An 18,592-nucleotide genomic window follows, 5' to 3' on the forward strand; every position below is an offset into this window, starting at 1 on the left:
CATTTATTGCTGGGTTTTGTAGCCTTGTAGGTTAGTACCTCTCCTCCTTTAAAAGGGTAAGAAGATGTCTTGGTAAACTAGATGAAATTTACCACCAGAATGATAACTAATCTTTTAATATTTTCAGAGATGTAACTCAATCCCCTTTGGTGCAATCTGGGGATAGAAGCCTGAGGAATGGTTTGAGTCAAGAAACATTATTACCAATTTGCCATGGCTCACAAGTCACTCAAGTATATTAAAGTAGAATGAGTAGCTTCTTGTTGATTACTGCAATGTATTAAAAACTAAAAGCACCTTAAATCAGTCAACTCTAAATGCTAAGTCCTTATTCTCAACTACATTTCACAGAAATTGTAAAGGGTGTCTTATTTTCTAATGATTGCAGTTTATAACTTGTCCGCAATTCTTACAAGAGCATCGGTGACCTTGCTAAGAGCAGCAACCAAGCTGTCAGTATGCTCCTTCCTCTGGTCCCTGTCCAGTTGACAGCTTATGTTCTGAGCTTCAAGATGTGCATTTAACTTGTTACTATTCATCTCTAAAACTTTGACTAATTGATTCCCCAAATTGGATGCATCTTCCTGTCCATCCAATGACAACCGCCTTCTCTTCCGTTCCTCTTCAGAGATAGATTCTCTCCACATACTGGCTGACCCTGGTTGTTTGCCTTTAACGGTGCCTTCAGAATAGAAACAAAACAATGTGTAACCTCTTTATGTTTTCCAGTTCTTCAGTTTGGGAGTGAAAAACAAATTATTCCGTCACTAAGTTTTAGCCTTTGGACATAGAATCCGTAAGATCATGTTCCATATGTGAAAGAAAATTTAAGGTGCATTCAAAGTGTAGAATGCATTTCATTCTAAGTCAATGAACTCTTTGTAGCAGTAGCTATAGCAATTTATTGAAGTGCCATTATATGATAAGAAAAATTAAAATCCTTAAGGTGAAACGTCATCTTTAACAAAAAAAGATGCTCTCCAATTGGAAATCATAGACTTGGGAAACAAAGGGGCATAAATCATGAAAATTGGATATTGAACTCACGAACCAATTGTTTAAGATTGTCTCATAATAAGTGTCCTTGATGATAATCCAATATGCTTGACCAGGTGCAATACTGATTGGTTGAGTTTACAATGTTGAATTAAAACATGCAAAAACAACAAAACAAACAAATTGGTTCCATTTTGGTGATCTAAATGTAATTCATTATTCTATGTGAGTGATATGAAAAGCAGCAGCAACCGGCTAGTCTGAGGAAAAAAAGCAGGTCTATCAAGTGCCAACCAACTTCTCACATGTTTTGTATGGCAATTCAATAGATTGAACCATATGCAACTAATAAAAAGAGTATGATTGTATGAACATATTGGTTTTACCTTGATGAGAGAACCTCTGGCAGAAATACTGTTTCTCTGCTTATCAGAGAAAAAACAGCATGGTAAGACCATTAGGAACGTTTATGACTATTTCACAAGTGACTTAGATTTAAAAATTTAAACAGTGTTGACATGTTACTCTATAAAATCGATTGATGTTAATCTACTTCGTAGTAGCTGGTTTAAATCAAAATAAAACAGACTGATGTGAAATTAACCCATGTTAACAAACACATTGTCCTGCACTAAAAGTTTAAAACATGATGCAAAACCATAACCCCACAAATAAATATTACAAAAACCTGACTTTCATATGTCAGGCAGAAATCATTCTAACAAAATTGTTTCTAAGCCAGAAGCTATGCAGGGTAAAAAAGTTTAATAAGAGTGGACACTTCAACATAACATTTGGTACCTGAAACAGTTTCATACTCAGGGCTACAGCCTGATTCTTCTTGCTCTGAATGTTCAAAATCTGAAAACAAACCGTCTTCTGCTGTAGCATGTTGATGACTATCAAAAACTGCTACAGGGGTCTCCTCTTCTTCAACCTCTGCCTTGACTCCATCAGAGTCATTTTCATTTGCTCGTACTGCAACCAGTGGCAGTGGAAATGCGGCAGCAGAAAACGTCATTCCATCCAATGCATTGTAGATTTCCTTATCAAAGAAACTTGCCAGTTTCTTTTCTCTCCGTATATCATTCCTCATCATCCAAAACGATTCAGCCTCTTCCTTTATCTGTGACTCCCATCTTTTGATCTTCTTGTAATCAGTAAGAAGATTACCCCATCTTTTCCTGCACTGGACTGGTCCTCTCTTCACGCCACGCTGTTTACAATATGATGAGACTGAATCCCACTTGGGTTCTACTTGGCATGAACCAAAGGTTGAAGTAGATCTACGACGCCCTCGAACCCCATCCTCAATAACCTTCTTGCCTTGTATTAGGATGAGTGTTTCATCTCTGGTCCATCGAGGATGCCTTGTTATCTTATTCCCATCGTCTGTGCTGTCAATAAGAGCTTCTTGTTTGACAAGTCCAACATGTGGACAATCAGCATTTTCATTTAAGCTGTTTGACTCTGGCGCCATCAAGAACAAATATGTTTTGGTAGCGTATGATAACTTGAGAGTCGGATTAACCTAAGGGCTTTTTAGATGGAGGTTTGGTTAGATGTGAGGGTTTTTTGTTTCATTCGTTTAGAAATGAGAGAAAAAGTTGGATTTATTGTGAGTGTTTTTGGTTCTAGCTGGGATCTAACGATGAAGTAATCCAAGTTCTTCCTGGAAGATTTAAGGTGTCCCAATATGGGAGTCATTTCCAGCCTTTTTAAGTACCATATTTGCCAAATTTGTAACGTTCTTTTGGAAGGTCAATGGTTCTAATATTCAGTGCCATATATTAAGATTCTACCATAATTGGGAAACCACCCTCCTTAAAGTTATTGAGCTTCCAAACATTGGCATCACTCTTTTCTTGTTTAGGCAGAAAATCTGGCAGACATGCCCACCCCTTCTTAGGCAGTGTGACTCAGGCAACTTCCCTAGACCATATCTAAAGTTCCCTGATTCTGTCTTTAAAGGTGAGTTGAGATAAGGTTGAGGGTAAGTTTCTAAGTATCAAAAATTCAAAACTACCAAAAGGTTGATCTCAAAAATAAAATTACGAGAAGGTATCTCATGAATCGGATATATGTATCATTTCTCTCGCAATATGTGGTGACTATATGATTATGAAGTCTACACGCTTTTAGAGAAATAATGCATATATTTAAAGCAAGAAATAATTTATATCTTCTAAGATTGAGGCCTCATCCTAATTTCAAAAATATTACTTAACCTTCTTTTTTTTAATTTTTAGCATATTTTTATTGTTTTTTCTTATCATATAAGAATAACCTAGTTTCCTTTTTTTTATGAAAAAAAAAATGTATAACCCAGTCAGAAAACATTATTTGAAACTATTTTGAATGATACCTTAGCTAGAAACATATGTGATTCTCAAAAAAAAAAAAAAAAAAAAACCGGTAGAAACCTATGTTTTCGGACTTAATTTGTAGTAGCGCATAAATAGTCATATATGTAAAAATTTCAAAGATCAGGGCATTATTTATGAATATAGGAGAAAATTTCTATTAATTCTCCAAATCTCAAGAGATATTAGTGTAATTTACACTAAAAGATATAATCAATCTTAGAATATATAATAAATTAATTACCATATTGATATGCAAATATCAAGGGACAATGGCTGTTAAATCTATAATTTAATTTTTCCAATACAATAGCTATCAAATATAATGTTTTATCTTTTTCATCTTTTTTTTTTTTTTTGGAGAAAATCAAATGTTTGTCTTTGATTACGGTAACTGGCTAAGTTACTATGTATTTAGTATTTACCCTAATAAAAAGGCTTGGCTGGATTCTCAAAAAAAACACACACACACACAACACAAAACCTATTTATTAGAATCTTTTATAACAACAACGCTTTTTGTTGGCTCATTCCTTGCAACCAAAACCAAATGGTGCCCGAAAATTGTAATACATAGTTAGAAACTTAGAATATGGTAGCTTACCATGTCATGAATTATAGTACTTCATGTTCAGAAGACTTTGTGTAATAAGGTTTAGATGATGGGTTACTACTTCATAGATTGGCTTCATAATCGTTATCCGATTAGGTGTTTAACATTGATGGATACATTTTTTTAATATGGTCACATTGTGATAACGGCTAAGGGTATCCAAAAAAAAAAATTCCACATGGTTGCATGCCAAGGAATAGTAACAATGGTCTCCAAGCTTTAATTTCAAATTCAATAATAGGCTTTAACTTTTTTTTTAAGTAAACAATAATACTTATTAGAACACATACGAAAATAATAATAGTGTGTGTTCTAATAAATATTACTGTTTACTCACAAAAAAAAAAAAAAAAAAAAAAAAGGCTTCAACTAAATGTCTAATCACAGAAAGGGTTCGCAAATAGAAAGTGTAAGGACACGATCCGCCACGAACCACAACAGTGTTGAGCTCGCACGTGAAAGGGCCCAGACAATATCATTTGTAGAGAGTGGGTTTGAAAGGCTAGGCCTTGGATACCCGGCGGTGGGTTCTTTATGGTGTTCATGCATGGTTAGGGTGTTTTCGCCCCTGGAGTCTTTTCTTGGAGGTGGGATGGGAGGCCCTCTCCTTTTCTGGCCATTTTTCCCGCCCTTCTTATCCAGATTACTTACTTTTCTTTTATACTTGCCTGCGTTCGCTTTCCTTCGTCCACGTGTAGGGTCGACATTTCCAAGACTGATACTTGTCCCGTCAATCCAAACCCAAAGTCGTTGGGGATGGTTGATAAAGCTGAAGAATACGACTCTGTTAGGTCAGAGCCTTGCATGGGAAGGGCAGCTTTTCCTAGATATTTTGGATTTTCTTTCAGGCTTGTTCCTATACCGTTTTTGCCCTTCTTCTCGGTGGAATTTTGGGTCTGCCGAGGACTGAACTGTCCTCGGCAACATCTCTGGGCCATTTTGGGCTTTATGTTATTGAGCTTGAGCCGTAGCCTTTTTTGGTTTGGCCCTTTGGTCTCCCCATGAGTAAGTGGGCCCGGCACGTAAATTATTAGGCCCCACAATAGCCCCTCAAAACCCTGCTGTCCGGCCTCCTGGTTGGAGAGGGGGGTTTTGATAACACCAAACCTTTATTACGGCTCATTTAATTCAGCCTTTCACTGACGTCGGCAATTCTCCACCTGCCCAGGCGATGTACTGGTCTACGAGATGTTCCTCTTGATTTACTCACGATACGTTCATGCCGTTTGGTTATCCGAAGCGTGTCTTTAATAGTTTATCTTCACGAGACATCTCAGGTTTAATGGTTACTGATGGTGTGGGGGAGCGGAACGGGCATATTCTTGTTTGCAAATTTCCTTGGAGATCTGAACACATTAAGTACCCTCCTCTTCGTCCCCTATATAAAGAGAAAAAATAAGAGTTGTTTCTCCCACAGATGAATCCCTTTAATCCCCCCGAAATTTGAAACCCTTAGATTCCTTCCAGAGTTTACTTTTACTCTCTGGTTATACCTTAACCTGAAATACACTCACCATAGTAATAAGCAATGAAAAAGTCATTCCCCTCCCAGAAACACCATGTTCTAACGAAACTCGAAATGGCTCGGTCAGGGCAAGGATGGCGGAGACTCAAGATTTGTCTCGCCTTCCTTTCAGCCAAAATCCGAAGTAGGGACTCGTCACGTCACACTTTCGGCGTGACTAAGCCGAGGACACACATTATCAGTACCATCCGCTCTCTCATGAGCATATCTAACATGGCACCAGTGTGTTAGGAGTCAGGACTGGGGCAGGGACTAAGTGCCCCTGCTTCTTCCTCTCTTCGTTCACTGGCGCCTCCCTTTGCCTCTCTTTCTTCTTCTTTCCACCACCAGATCCATCCTGGTGCTTTTCCTTCTCCCTCTTTTTACTCATGTCCTCCATCTTCCTCATTCATCTCCTCCATCTTCCTCATTCATCTCCTCCATCTTTTTCTAAAGAAGGTCCTTCTCTCAATATGGGCAATACTGAGGCAGAGTTAGGAGGGACTTCGGAGACGAGTTTAAAAGACACCTGACCGTTTACTTATTTGTACTGTTGATGTTGTTGTTTTTTTTTTTTTTTTTTTTTTTTTGTATTATTTCGACAATTCACCTTTTGTATAGGCTTGTTTAAGCCCCTCTTTGTACGTTGTAATACATCTTCATATTGATAAAAATTGTTGTTATTTTACTTCGCATGTTCTGTCTCTATGTTTTTACAAATTTGCAAGCGCTGCTCGGCACAATAATATAGCATTTGAATGAATGACAACTAAGGCCAAAATACTTGCTAATAAAAAGATGTCACCACAACTTTAATAGAATTGTTTGACACAACAATGCCTACCTGTGAAGAACGATACTTACCCAAAACAATGTCGAGATGAGAACTGGATGCTCTATGCGGTGTAGGAAGTAATCATCCGAAGACATATCACCCGCAAAAATGAACAGCCCCCTTAGGCTACTGAATAGTGGGGCGTCCCGCCATCATCCTAACACTCTTATTGGCCTTAACCTTTTACAGTATTTGAGCCGAGGACTTTCCCCATCCGAGTAGTTAGCTTCCCCATAGGCTTGAGTTCGAGGACCATAGTTCAGTTTCTCCCCTTCCTCAGGTATTTCATGAGGTGCCGAGCAGGAGGTTGTACTCGGCAACGGCTATTCCTCGGCGTGGGCCGTAGTCCCTGGGCCCCCATGCAGAACGGGCCTGGGCCGCGAATTCACTAGGCCCACAAATTAAGAGGTATTTCTGTAGTCTTTGGTCACGTGGTACTCTTTGGCGCCCCAGTGTTCGAGGTGCGCCTTCACGAGACTCCTTTAATCTCATGGTTGCAGGTGGCGTTGGAAATTGAGCCGGAGCCATTTTGTCTGTAGCGTTCCTTGGGACGCTGCGTGAATTAAATGCCACCACCTTATCTTTTTAAATAAATAGGAGAGAAAGTTGCTTTACCTACGCACAAATCCTTCAGTTTCTTCCCAAATCACAACTCCCATATTCGATGCTATCCTCCCTTAGTATAACATGTTTGAGGCGAAGGTTAGGGTGAATGAACTCCCTCCGCCACAGAGGCACCGTGTCCTCCTAAGACTCAAAGTAGTGAGGTACGGGCAAGGGAGGCATAAATTCAAGAGAATATTCCGTTTCGACAGAGGAGAAAGGGTGTTTCACCCTCTTTTAGTCAAAATCCGAAGCAGGTTCTGTTCATGCCAGAATTTTGGTGTGTCAGAAGAAAGGTTCTCCGCCATCAGCGCCTCTGCCTTGTTGCAGGCAAATTTTTGGTGAAGGCTCCTCAACTTCCGGCTCCCTGCACCTTTCCTTCAGCGGTGTGAGGCTCAAGTTGGGTTTCATGCACCTTTTCTTCAGCTACGCTAGCCTGAAGCTGGGCTCTCTCTGCACCTTTTCTTCGATGGTGCAGGCCCCAAGCTGGGTTCTTTTGCTGCCTGAGTTATGGGCATGTAAAAGCATTGAGGAAGAACAAAGTCTTGAAGCAGTAGCCAACCTCTCCTCTGTGCCACCTCCTCGGCTTTATCTTATTCTCTTGTACCTTTCTTTTCGATTATGTAGTTAGCTTTAGAAGCCAACCTCTCTTCTGTGATGCCTCCTCGGCTTTGTCTTATTCTCTTGTATCTTTCTTTTCGATTATGTAGTGAGCTTTGACATGAGCTGATTCCAGCTTTTCATTGTACGCTGTACTATTTCTTTGTTTTAGTAAAAAGGGAAATTTATTTACTTGTTTTGAATACTATTCTTTTTGCAACACTACTTTGTGAATGGGTGTGCTCCATGTATGTGTTTCTTCAATGATACTTAGAGCAGGAAACCTTGAAACATAATCCAACTAATTCTGATTTACCAACACTGCCAGGCATTATGACGATAATTCATAGTAAGTTAAACTTAGGAAACTAACCGAGGTAACAGTTGAATATTCTGTGATAAGTGCGAGAATACCGTCCGAGAATGATAATCTCTAAATAATCCATCCGAGGAGTTGACTGAGCAGTAGGGAACTCCGATTGTGTTTCAGGCAACATATTGCTCTATATTGCATCGATCCCTTTGGTGCTGAAGATCCGAAAGCAGACTTGAGAATCCTCGCAATTTAGGAATTAACCCAATTGTTAGTGGAGAGTTTTCCTCGGATAAATCCTAAGGTCCATGTAATGTAGTTTTTCCTTGTAAGTAGTTGGTTTCCCAAGAGGCTTGGGTCCGAGGACCATGCGAGGCCTTGGTTCTGTCCAAAACTTGCATTTTCTTTGTAAGTAGTTGGTTTCCCCAGAAGCTTGGGTCCGAGGACCATGCAAGGCCTTGGTTCTGTCCAAAACTTGCATTTTCTTTGTAAGTAGTTGGTTTCCCCAGAGGCTTGGGTCCGAGGACCATGCAAGGCCTTGGTTCTGTCCAAAACCTGTATTTCCTTTGTAAGTAGTTCGTTTCCCTAGAGGCTTGGGTCCGAGGACCATGCAAGGCCTTGGTTCTGTCCAAAACTTGCATTTTCTTTGTAAGTAGTTGGTTTCCCCAGAGGCTTGGGTCCGAGAACCATGCAAGGCCTTGGTTCTGTCCAAAACTTGCATTTTCTTTGTAAGTAGTTGGTTTCCCCAGAGGCTTGGGTCCGAGGACCATGCAAGGCCTTGGTTCTATCCAAAACTTGCATTTTCTTTGTAAGTAGTTGGTTTTCCCAGAGGCTTGGGTCCAAGGACCATGCAAGGCCTTGGTTCTGTCCAAAACTTGCATTTTCTTTGTAAGTAGTTGGTTTCCCCAGAGGCTTGGGTCCAAGGACCATGCAAGGCCTTGGTTCTGTCCAAAACTTATATTTTCTTTGTAAGTAGTTGGTTTCCCCAGAGGCTTGGGTCCGAGGACCATGCAAGGCCTTGATTCTGTCCAAAACTTGCATTTTCTTTGTAAGTAGTTGGTTTCCCCAGAGGCTTGGGTCCGAGGACCATGCAAGGCCTTGGTTCTGTCCAAAACTTGCATTTTCTTTGTAAGTAGTTGGTTTCCCCAGAGGCTTGGGTCCGAGGACCATGCAAGGCCTTGGTTCTGTCCAAAACTTATATTTTCTTTGTAAGTAGTTGGTTTCCCCAGAGGCTTGGGTCCGAGGACCATGCAAGGCCTTGGTTCTGTCCAAAACTTGTATTTGTTCATTTATTTATTTATTTTCTAAAGGTGAGCTCCTCGAATAAGGTGGAGGAAGTCAGCTTGATGTTTGAAGCCCCTAGACTTGCCCACGCCACTAGCACTGCGAGGCGTAGCCCCTAGTGGGAACTTATGTTGGAACAACAACAATATGTCGCCAGTCATAAAGGCATCCTCATATACTCTTGCTCGACAAAAGCCTAACTCCACTGTCGCCTGAGCCAACGCGCAAGCCTTTCCCACAGACGGCGCCAATTGTAAGGACACGATCCGCCACGAACCACAACAGTGTTGAGCTCGCACGTGAAAGAGCCCAGACAATATCATTTGTAGAGAGTGGGTTTGAAAGGCTAGGCCTTGGATACCCGGCGGTGGGTTCTTTATGGTGTTCATGCATGGTTAGGGTGTTTTCGCCCCTGAAGTCTTTTCTTGGAGGTGGGATGGGAGGCCCTCTCCTTTTCTGGCCATTTTTCCCGCCCTTCTTATCTAGATTACTTACTTTTCTTTTATACTAGCCTGCGTTCGCTTTCCTTCGTCCACGTGTAGGGTCGACATTTCCAAGACTGATACTTGTCCCATCAATCCAAACCCAAAGTCATTGGGGATGGTTGATAAAGCTGAAGAATACGACTCTGTTAGGTCAGAGCCTTGCATGGGAAGGGCAGCTTTTCCTAGATATTTTGGATTTTCTTTCAGTCTTGTTCCTATACCGTTTTTGCCCTTCTTCTCGGTGGAATTTTGGGTTTGCCGAGGACTGAACTGTCCTCGGCAACATCTCTGGGCCATTTTGGGCTTTATGTTATTGAGCTTGGGCCATAGCCTTTTTTGGTTTGGCCCTTTGGTCTCCCCATGAGTAAGTGGGCCCGGCACGTAAATTATTAGGCCCCACAGAAAGGGTAGGTAAAAATTATTTTATATATATAATAAATTAAATCAATTATACAAATTTTTTTTATGGGGATTTGTACAAAAAATTGAACATAATATAATCTTTTTCTTTCTTTTTTTGAGAATGAACATAATATAATCTAAATGTGTTTAATGCTGAATTTTTTTAATCCAATATAATTCTTTTTGATAAACTAATGTGTTTAATGTTGAATTCTTTAATCCAATATAATTCCTTTTTATAAACTTGACAGTACAACGAGGGATAGAGGATTAAAATTGTGAACATCTTTGTTAAAAACATTAGGAAATATCAATTGAGGTACAAGACTCTTGACAATCGAATTGAATTTTTAGACGTTAAAATATTAATATAGAGTAACTAAGGATTTCAACTTTCCACATATATTTATATATATATATATATATATATATATTGAGTAAAAGAGTAGCGTGGTTTTATTAATAAAAGGAAAAGCCTCCGAGACTATGTTAATAACTATGGGCATACTATCTGCCCTGGAGCTTTAGTTGGATTTAGAAAAAAAATGATATCAATTAAAATCTGATATGATAACACATTAGAAAGTTTTAAAAATAAAATCTAATAATAATTAACTTAATCAGTAAAAAAAAAAAATTATTGTCCAATGAACCTAAGGTGCCTAATATCGAATTATGTCCAATTTATCGTGTTTTGGGCCGATAATAAAGATAAAGAGCGGTCAAGAAGCAAATGCCCTAAGCCCCGAAGACGTGGGCTTTGGGCCGCGATGGGAAGAGAACGGTGCGGCGCTTTTTAAAGCCGAAAGCGCGCGCATGTTCTGAGAAAAGCCCTAAGCCCCAAAAAAAAAGCGAAAATGGAAAAGGCAACGGACATGGAAATGGAAAGAGAAGAAGTAGACGAAGAAGAAACAGAGTCAGTGAGCGATGTGTTGAGAGATCGATTTCGTCTCTCCACCATCTCTATTGCTGAAGCCGAAGGTACCTTCTTTCATCTTTTTTTTTCTTTTTTCTTTTTTTTTTTTCTGTTTGGAAACTGAACTTCAGAAATGTTTCGTTTTGTGTTTTCAGCGAAAAGAAATGGTATGGAAATATCCGAACCCATTGTCGCTTGCATTTCCGATTTGGCCTTCAAATATGCAGGTTCATTTATAGTTCATTTTATTCTCGCTCTTATGTAATTATTGCTTTTTAGTATTTACAACATGGCAATTTAGTCCACTAAGAAGTCTAGAATTAGGATTTTGGGTGTTTGGGTGTGGTATGAATCTATTGGGAGATTAACTGATTGACTTGCAAAAGGTAAAAACTTAGTTACAGTTACTTAGATACTATAGCTTAGGTTTTCTAATTAAATTCAATCATGTGGTCTTGCAAGTTGTGCTCTAGGAAGCACCGACACTTCGTTTAAGGTCTCGTATGTATAATTTTTCAGAAATTGCTTTAGTCGTTGTGTCGTACCTGTTTTCATCTCCGTAACCGTGGCTATGTCCGTGCATCCTAGGTTGTAACTATACACAACCAAGTGTGTTGCCAATAAGCCACATGGTTTTGCTGCATTGGCCAATTAGTTATTATGGTTGTATTTAATTAGGGACTGCATCTAAATTCTGTACATTGCAAAATTGTAGATCAAATCAGAACCATTCCTCTTTGGAATGCTAGGTAGTTGCTTGTTGGGCTATGATTTTTCCTTCATAAGCATGTATGCAGTCGAAATGCTAGTTTCATTTGGTTTACTGATGATTACAATTGTGCCATTATAAGCGTCTGTGTACTTGATATTTGTTGGAGTTATATGGAATGGATTGGGCAATTTTATATGGTTATTGAATTTTGTCCTACATCTGTATCAATCTTGAGTATTGAGTCAAGGGGTGCTAGCTTACAAAGTGGCATTTAACAGAATTTGTTACAAAAAGATACAGTGAAATGAACCTGAGAATTTACTTTTTCAACTCTTTAAGGTAGTGGGCAAAACTCAATTTTTTAAAACTAATTAATAAGTTTCTTTTTTCTGCATAGCAGAGCAGCTGGCAAAGGACCTTGAGCTATTTGCACAGCATGCCAGTCGCAAAATTGTAAAGATGGAAGATGTCATACTTTCTGGTGAGTTTTCCAAGTATTGTTGATCAGTTTCTTTTATAGGTTGACTATCTATATAACCTCTCTATTTACCTGTACTTGGTTATAAATGCCTTTGCAATTTGCCACAAATGATCCCCTCCCCCTTCTCTTTTTATCAATATGTTACACACCTTCATGTGGAGAATGTGTCTCATGCATTCTACCACTCACAATGTGTAGGTCCCACATTATTGTTGGGTCCACACGCTGCGAGAGGGCGGATGCATGTATCAGTTGCGTCATGTTGACCTTAAGGTACTATTTGAGCTAAAGGCCAAAAGGGTTTTTGCTTTTTGTATTAACCAAGCTCTTTTTTCTTTGTTGGTGGGGTGTGGAAGGGAAAGAAGGGGAAAAGAGAGAAAGGGAAACAGAGGGATCACGTTTTTGTTTCCTTTGAATGTGCTATTAATTTCTCTATTTGGTTTTAGCACACAGAAACGAACATCTAGCTACCTCTTTGAGGTCCTTATGTGATGATCTGAAAGCTAAAGAACCCCAATCCGAGAGGAAGCGGAAGAAGACGCCAAGAAAGGAGAACAAAGCAACTACAAGTGTAGTGCATATTCCTGATAACTAAAGCACTCTCCAATATTGGATCCGTGCCTTTGCCTAGATTTTGCAAACAGCTCCCTTTTGTAAGAATGTCCAAGCTTCTGCATCATTTAAATTGTTGATCAGTTTCTGATTAAATGCATATTATACCTTAGCTTGAAGTTGAAAGGCAATTAGTTTAAACTAATAATACTATGATCATTCCGTGAAAGACTGCTGCTTGATATTTAACTCATATTATCCAATTAAGCATTGCAGTTGGCACACATGGTGTAGTTGGTGAAAGTTGCACTGGACCTACACCAATATAAAAACTAATGGGAAATGTAATAGGCTTTTCGGTAACTGGTACATTAAATGAGTGACTACGTTTTTTTGTTCAGGTTCTGTAGTTGATAGAAGACAGTTCTAAAAATTGATGATGTGGGATACTACCTAGGAGTAGGGCCAATGGAAAGTGATGGGCCAGTACAATAATAGTACTATTATCTTTTTGGACCCATATGAATCTGGCCCAATGTTGTATTTTATTTTGACTGTTTCCAAACACATTTATGAGTTTTTTTTTTTTTTTTTTTTTCACTTGCCCAGTTACGACCTTGGTTGCCCGATTAAATGGCTCACACCTACATGGTAAGCTTTTTGTCTTCCTACTTAATAATGATATAAAATTCTTGACACTTATTGATGTATAAATTAATATGATTAAAAATAGATATGTTAATCATGTGAAAAAGATGGCTGGACCCCAAATATTGACTTGGTTCCAGACACTGGATGTACAACCAAACCAGTTGTAATCTTTTATTATAGAGAGAGAGAGAGAGAGAGAGAGACCAGTTGTAAAGTAGAGGTTTCACATTTGCAATTTAATCGTCACTTTTCCATAAATGTCTCATTATATTTTTTGGAGAGCTTTTCACCATCATTAAAGTTGCAACTGTATATGATTATGGGCAATGTGAGAGAGAGAGAATACAGTTTTTAACTTGGGGAGGGAAGGTATGGAAGAAAATTGGCAACAGCTGCAACTGAGTTTGACAATTTAAGCCATTCATTGATTGATTCTTTTATTTAATGTATTAAAAACCATTAGCTGGTATTTTTATTACTATTTTTTATTTCACATGGTATCGCGAAAGGATATTCTTAATTGTATAAAGAAATGAGTGCCAGTGGATGGGGCTGAATATCGTACATTGTTTGGGTAATGAAATTGGTCTGAAATATTTGAAAAGGATTTGATTAAATTCTATTGGTTGTTCGAACATGGTTCAGTCTGGGCACTTTTCAATTAATATTGGACTTGTTAATAAGAGTCAAATACGGAAGGTTTAACATTATTACTTTCTAATAAAATAGTGTATATCTATTCAGCACAAAAATAATAATAAAATAGTGCATATCTTTTCCTTACTGGTTACTACTAATAAAAATGGTTATTAAAGCCAAAAAAGAGGAGGGCTCAGTCAGGTTACAAAGTACAATATATAGATTATAAAGCAACAGGTGAGGTGATGTTGCTTAATAAGAACTCAGAGTCACATGTTAACCACAACCTGAGGCGAAGGGGTTAAACTTAAAACTGACATGAATGGGTCCCATTCCCATTCCCATTCCCATTCCAATTCCATTCCCATCCGTTTAGAAGTCTGTGAGGCATTGACATCAGCTTAAAATAGCCTTCTTATCTTACTGACCAACCCAAATGTCCTGATCGAATCATCAGAATTATGTCCAAACTCTATTATTAGTATTAAGAGTTGTAGATATCGGTGTTGTTGGGTTTTTTTTTTTTTTTTTTTTTTTTTTTTTTTTTGCTGAATGAAAAAAATAGAACCTTTAGTGTAAATTCATCGACACTACATGACGACAATAAATAATACTATATATATTATTAGGAGTTTGTTATGATTATCGCTCGAATAATTTATCAAGTAAAGTAATTCAAAAACCCCTAAAATCAAGTCACACTTCACTGCAATGGTGGTATATTGGTTTTGCTGTGGCTTTTTGAGCCCATTAATAATAATAATGAAGTTTGTTGTAAATATTATAGGAAAGGGCGGGAAGAGTTTCAATTTTGGGTTGGAGTTGGGTCCGTATGTGTAAATGTTTGGGTTAAAACTTAAAAGTTAAAAGTGAAGATAGAGAGAGAATATGTTGAAAATTTGAATGTGAAACACATTGAGAGTGACATCATATGACACGTAAGCTGGTTGTCGTTGGTTGGATTTGGTGAGGGGATGATGAAACTCAGTTAGTAATAAACTATTTTGGCAGTGTCTGTCTGTGTGTCATATGCCAGAAGGTTAAAGGGCAGACCCAGTCAGTCTCCTGTCATTAGCTTGTGATATAGATATGCTACTACACACTACACAGCTCAGTTTCCGGAGACTTTTCTAGTTCCTTAAAATCTTAGTACACAGTTTGTGATTACTTTTGCATCTCTCTTTCGTTTACTACATATATTTTTTATTTTTTAATCAAAGATTTAAATTTTACTTTAACTTTATTTAAGTCTATTTGTGAGTAAAAAAAATTTCTGAAAATTTGAACCATGATCTTTAATTACCTTTCATAATTCCATCCCATAAAAATTTATATTTGTGAAATCATTAGATTTTAATAAAGCAGATATTTTTTTTCTTTTTCCTTTCGAAGGGTGCCACACGTTTGTATTTATTATTACCATTTTTTTTCAAAATTTATTTATTATAGCATAGTAGAATAAGGAGTCTTTTTGTCTACTAAATTTTAAAAATTATATTTTTTTTGTTTGAAAAATAAAAAAGAAATAGAAGATACAAAGTTTCAACTATTTTTGATTATTTTATATATGAGAATTCATATTTTACCCATCAACATAATAATAAGATAAATTTATTTGTCGTTTTAAAATTTTATTCTATATCTTATATAAGAGCAAATTTAAGTAGGATTTTATCAACTATTCTAAGTATCAGTTTATGAGATTAAGATTGTATCAAAGAAAATTTTTGTCTTTTCAAAAACAATAAGTGTAGAAATATAATATATATAAAAAATTACAACTATTATTTTGAAATGACAAATGTAAGGACCTGATTTAGACTCCTAGCCCAACGAGTTTATGGATTCAAGCCCAAAATAGCCCAAAACAATAAATTTGTAGAAAATGAGTTAGAAAACTGGGCTTTTGTGAACTAGATAACAGAAAGACAGGATTTAATGCTAGAAAGAGAAAGATAACATAAGTTTGTTAAGGAATAACGTTCTTGGATTGGTCCGAGAACATTGATTTTTTAATATTTACTCTTAAAGCTTTATTACAGATTTTGTTTACAGATTCCCCCCCCCCCCTCTTCATGGAGGGTCTTTCACGTTATATAGCCCTTCCCAGACCATCTTGATCTTACATTTGTTGACCATCTGAACTCTTACTTGAATACCTGTCCTATCAGACACCTTCCTTAGCTTTTTGTGAGTTGCAGTTACCAAGATAATACTGTTCAGGGGTCTTCTCGACATAAATGCAGCCAAAAAAATAACTACAGTGCATTCAATTCGGTTATAGCAGCTTTCCTTTAGATATTTTTTTGGGGTTTTCTTCTCTCTTGCACGTTTTCGGGGTACGTCCTTATCGTTGATGCATCCTGGGAGGTAGCCTCGATCATTAGGTCTGGTGTTTGACCTATTCCTAGTCAGTCCGAGGAGACACTCCTCCTCGGACAATCTTCCCGTTTCATGTTCTGTTCGTAAAGTCTGACTCAAAACAATTTGTGTTGCTTGCTTGTCTTCGAATTACTTACCTCCTCGGACAGGGCCCAAGGCCCAATATGTGATCCGGGCCCTTAACCCCACAACAAGTTATTAGTGGTAAGTAAAAAAAATGATATAGTGATGGTTTCAGATGTAAACCAATAAAAATTTATCAACTCAACTACTGTAAAAAATATTTTATAAATAAATTGTGTGGCATTAATGTGTTCAAAAATAAAAATCAAATGCTTGATGTATGAGAGATTTTTTTTTTTTAAAATGAAATGCTCAATATATAATAAAAAATAAATTTTCTAAAAAAATTTACTCAAGTTATTAATGTTTATGTGCTACTTTTTTGTAGAATTAATTTTCATTGATTTATTGGATTTTAAAATTTTAAGTGGGTAAAAGCATGAATGCATCTAAAAAAGTAATTTAAAAAAAATTGTATATAAACTATATAAGTTGAATAAATAATTTAATTTTAATCTTCTGTTCATCCAAACAAACATGAGTAATTTTATTTTTATTCACTCATAAACAAACTAGATTCGAATCCATTCTCATAATGTTATAATATAAAATTTTACTAATTAAATTAATTAAAATTAAAGTAACAAGCTGAAATTCAAAAAACTTAAGAATGAAGTTGTCCGCTAATCACATTTTCCCAATCTGTAAAAATAATAACTACACTAATATAAAAAATCTTGTAACAACGTCACAAAACATAAGAAAATAAAATACAGTTGACTAAATTAAAACCCGCAAAACAATAGAAGTTAGTAAATACTCAATAATATACATTTGAAAAAGGGTTCGATTTATGTCCAATGGCTAGTGACCCGTTGGCCGTTAGGATATATACATTTACCAGCTGTGTGGAAGTTGTTTTTTTTTATGTATCAACGAGACAGGGTTGATTCTCTTTTTGAGTTTTTACCTCTTCAACGAAACTTTTATTCTGTTTCTTGGCCTTTAAAAACATTTCAGAAAGTATGATACTTGAATTCTTGTCTTGTATACATCACGGGTCCCACCGACAGAGAATTGATCAACAGTCACATGGCCTTCGTAGTTTTTGTACACGATTCTACAGTATTGGGTGTGGATTTTGGGGTTGGCCACGTCTGGGATAAGACAAAGAGAAGTACTTATCAACGGGACAGACTCATATGCTTTGAGTCTTGATTCTGAGGAACCGCCTGTCCAGGTTGGTGACCCAGCAATGTCTTCAGTAACGTCTTCAGTATATCAGTTCCAATTCTTGGGTTCTGGGACTTCGGGTTGATGGCTACCCCTAACAATTAAGTTCTAACTAAAAATTAGATGTCACTTGATTAATTTGTCAAGCTAAATTCAAGTTCAATATTAAGCTCTTGAACTCTAGATCTAACAAAATTATATATTATTAAGCTCATTTAGTTTAAATGAGTGGTTGTAACTGTTAATTATAGACAAAATTTAATTATAAAATTAGTTGTAACTTAATATTACAATCCTACTCAATATCCTTTTATTGGAGATAAATTTTGATAAATCCGTCATTAAATCACATTTTCTTCTTATATCCTCCATATTTGCAAAATTTCTAGAAAATTAAAAATTAATAACTATGTCATCAATAAATTGTTTAAATTACAAGTTTTTGTAGTTTAAAATTATGCATAGGATATAAGCTAATAGATCATACAGTAAATAGTATCTAATCGGTACACAATTTAACATGTATATTAGAAACGTAAAAAACATGTAATTCAACGGTTAGATTTTCAAAATATGCATTACTGTTAAGTTTTTTAAAGGAAGTTGTAGCCTGAAATTACAATTAATTTTGTAGCTAATCTTTTTTCTCCAATTTATCTAAGGATTAGTAAAATATGAGTTTATTTGTCAGGCTTATTACTAAGTGTATATTTGGGAACAACTTATCTAGTTTCTTACTGAAATTTTTTTGCTAAAAGTGTGCTAAAATATACTTATACCTTGAGAAAATTTGAAAAAAAAAAAAAAGTGATGTTTTAAAAATTTATTCATAAAAACTAAAAACTAGAACTTATAAGCTGATGTCAAATAGACACTAAAGTCTATAAAGAAGTCTACCGCTCAACTTTTTTTTTTTTTTTTTTTTTTTAATATGTGAGAAGAAGCCTTGATTATTTATTAGCCTA

The 18,592-nt window shown here is 36.7% G+C and overlaps 2 protein-coding genes across 4 annotated transcripts; one reads left to right on the plus strand and one right to left on the minus strand.

Moving 5' to 3' along the window:
- Window positions 1-223: 223 nt before the first annotated feature.
- LOC126701971 (trihelix transcription factor ASR3-like) lies at window positions 224-2,852 on the minus strand. Its single transcript, XM_050400452.1, has 2 exons — window positions 1,798-2,852; window positions 224-682 (listed from the first exon to the last, which is right to left on the minus strand). The coding sequence occupies exons 1-2, from the start codon at window positions 2,474-2,476 to the stop codon at window positions 390-392; spliced, it is 972 nt and encodes a 323-aa protein (XP_050256409.1). The 5' UTR covers window positions 2,477-2,852; the 3' UTR covers window positions 224-389.
- Window positions 2,853-10,754: 7,902 nt separating this feature from the next.
- Window positions 10,755-13,207, plus strand: LOC126703114 (protein MHF1 homolog). Of its 3 annotated transcripts, none has more exons than XM_050402033.1 (5): window positions 10,755-10,979; window positions 11,070-11,141; window positions 12,027-12,107; window positions 12,306-12,380; window positions 12,554-12,732. In XM_050402033.1, the coding sequence occupies exons 1-4, from the start codon at window positions 10,856-10,858 to the stop codon at window positions 12,371-12,373; spliced, it is 345 nt and encodes a 114-aa protein (XP_050257990.1). In that variant the 5' UTR covers window positions 10,755-10,855; the 3' UTR covers window positions 12,374-12,380; window positions 12,554-12,732. The 3 variants fall into 3 exon arrangements, 2 of the variants coding, with proteins under 2 accessions (XP_050257990.1, XP_050257989.1); XR_007647939.1 differs by lacking the exon at window positions 12,306-12,380 and adding an exon at window positions 12,936-13,207 and having other exon boundaries at window positions 10,767-10,979; window positions 12,554-12,760; XM_050402032.1 differs by lacking the exon at window positions 12,306-12,380 and having other exon boundaries at window positions 10,768-10,979; window positions 12,554-12,888.
- The last annotated feature ends 5,385 nt before the right edge of the window (window positions 13,208-18,592 follow it).

The sequence above is a fragment of the Quercus robur genome, chromosome 10 (genome assembly GCF_932294415.1).
Source record: "Quercus robur chromosome 10, dhQueRobu3.1, whole genome shotgun sequence".
Classification (NCBI taxonomy): domain Eukaryota; kingdom Viridiplantae; phylum Streptophyta; class Magnoliopsida; order Fagales; family Fagaceae; genus Quercus; species Quercus robur.

Bases quoted from the DNA above. Each gene is read 5' to 3' on its own strand.
- LOC126701971 (XM_050400452.1), bottom strand. From the start codon at position 2,476: ATGGCGCCAGAGTCAAACAGCTTAAATGAAAATGCTGATTGTCCACAT. The intron at 683-1,797 runs GTACCAAATGTT...TCTATTCTGAAG, and splicing joins TGAGTATGAAACTGTTTCAG to GCACCGTTAAAGGCAAACAA.
- LOC126703114 (XM_050402032.1), top strand. From the start codon at position 10,856: ATGGAAAAGGCAACGGACATGGAAATGGAAAGAGAAGAAGTAGACGAA. The intron at 10,980-11,069 runs GTACCTTCTTTC...TTGTGTTTTCAG, and splicing joins CTCTATTGCTGAAGCCGAAG to CGAAAAGAAATGGTATGGAA. The intron at 11,142-12,026 runs GTTCATTTATAG...TCTGCATAGCAG, and splicing joins TTTGGCCTTCAAATATGCAG to AGCAGCTGGCAAAGGACCTT.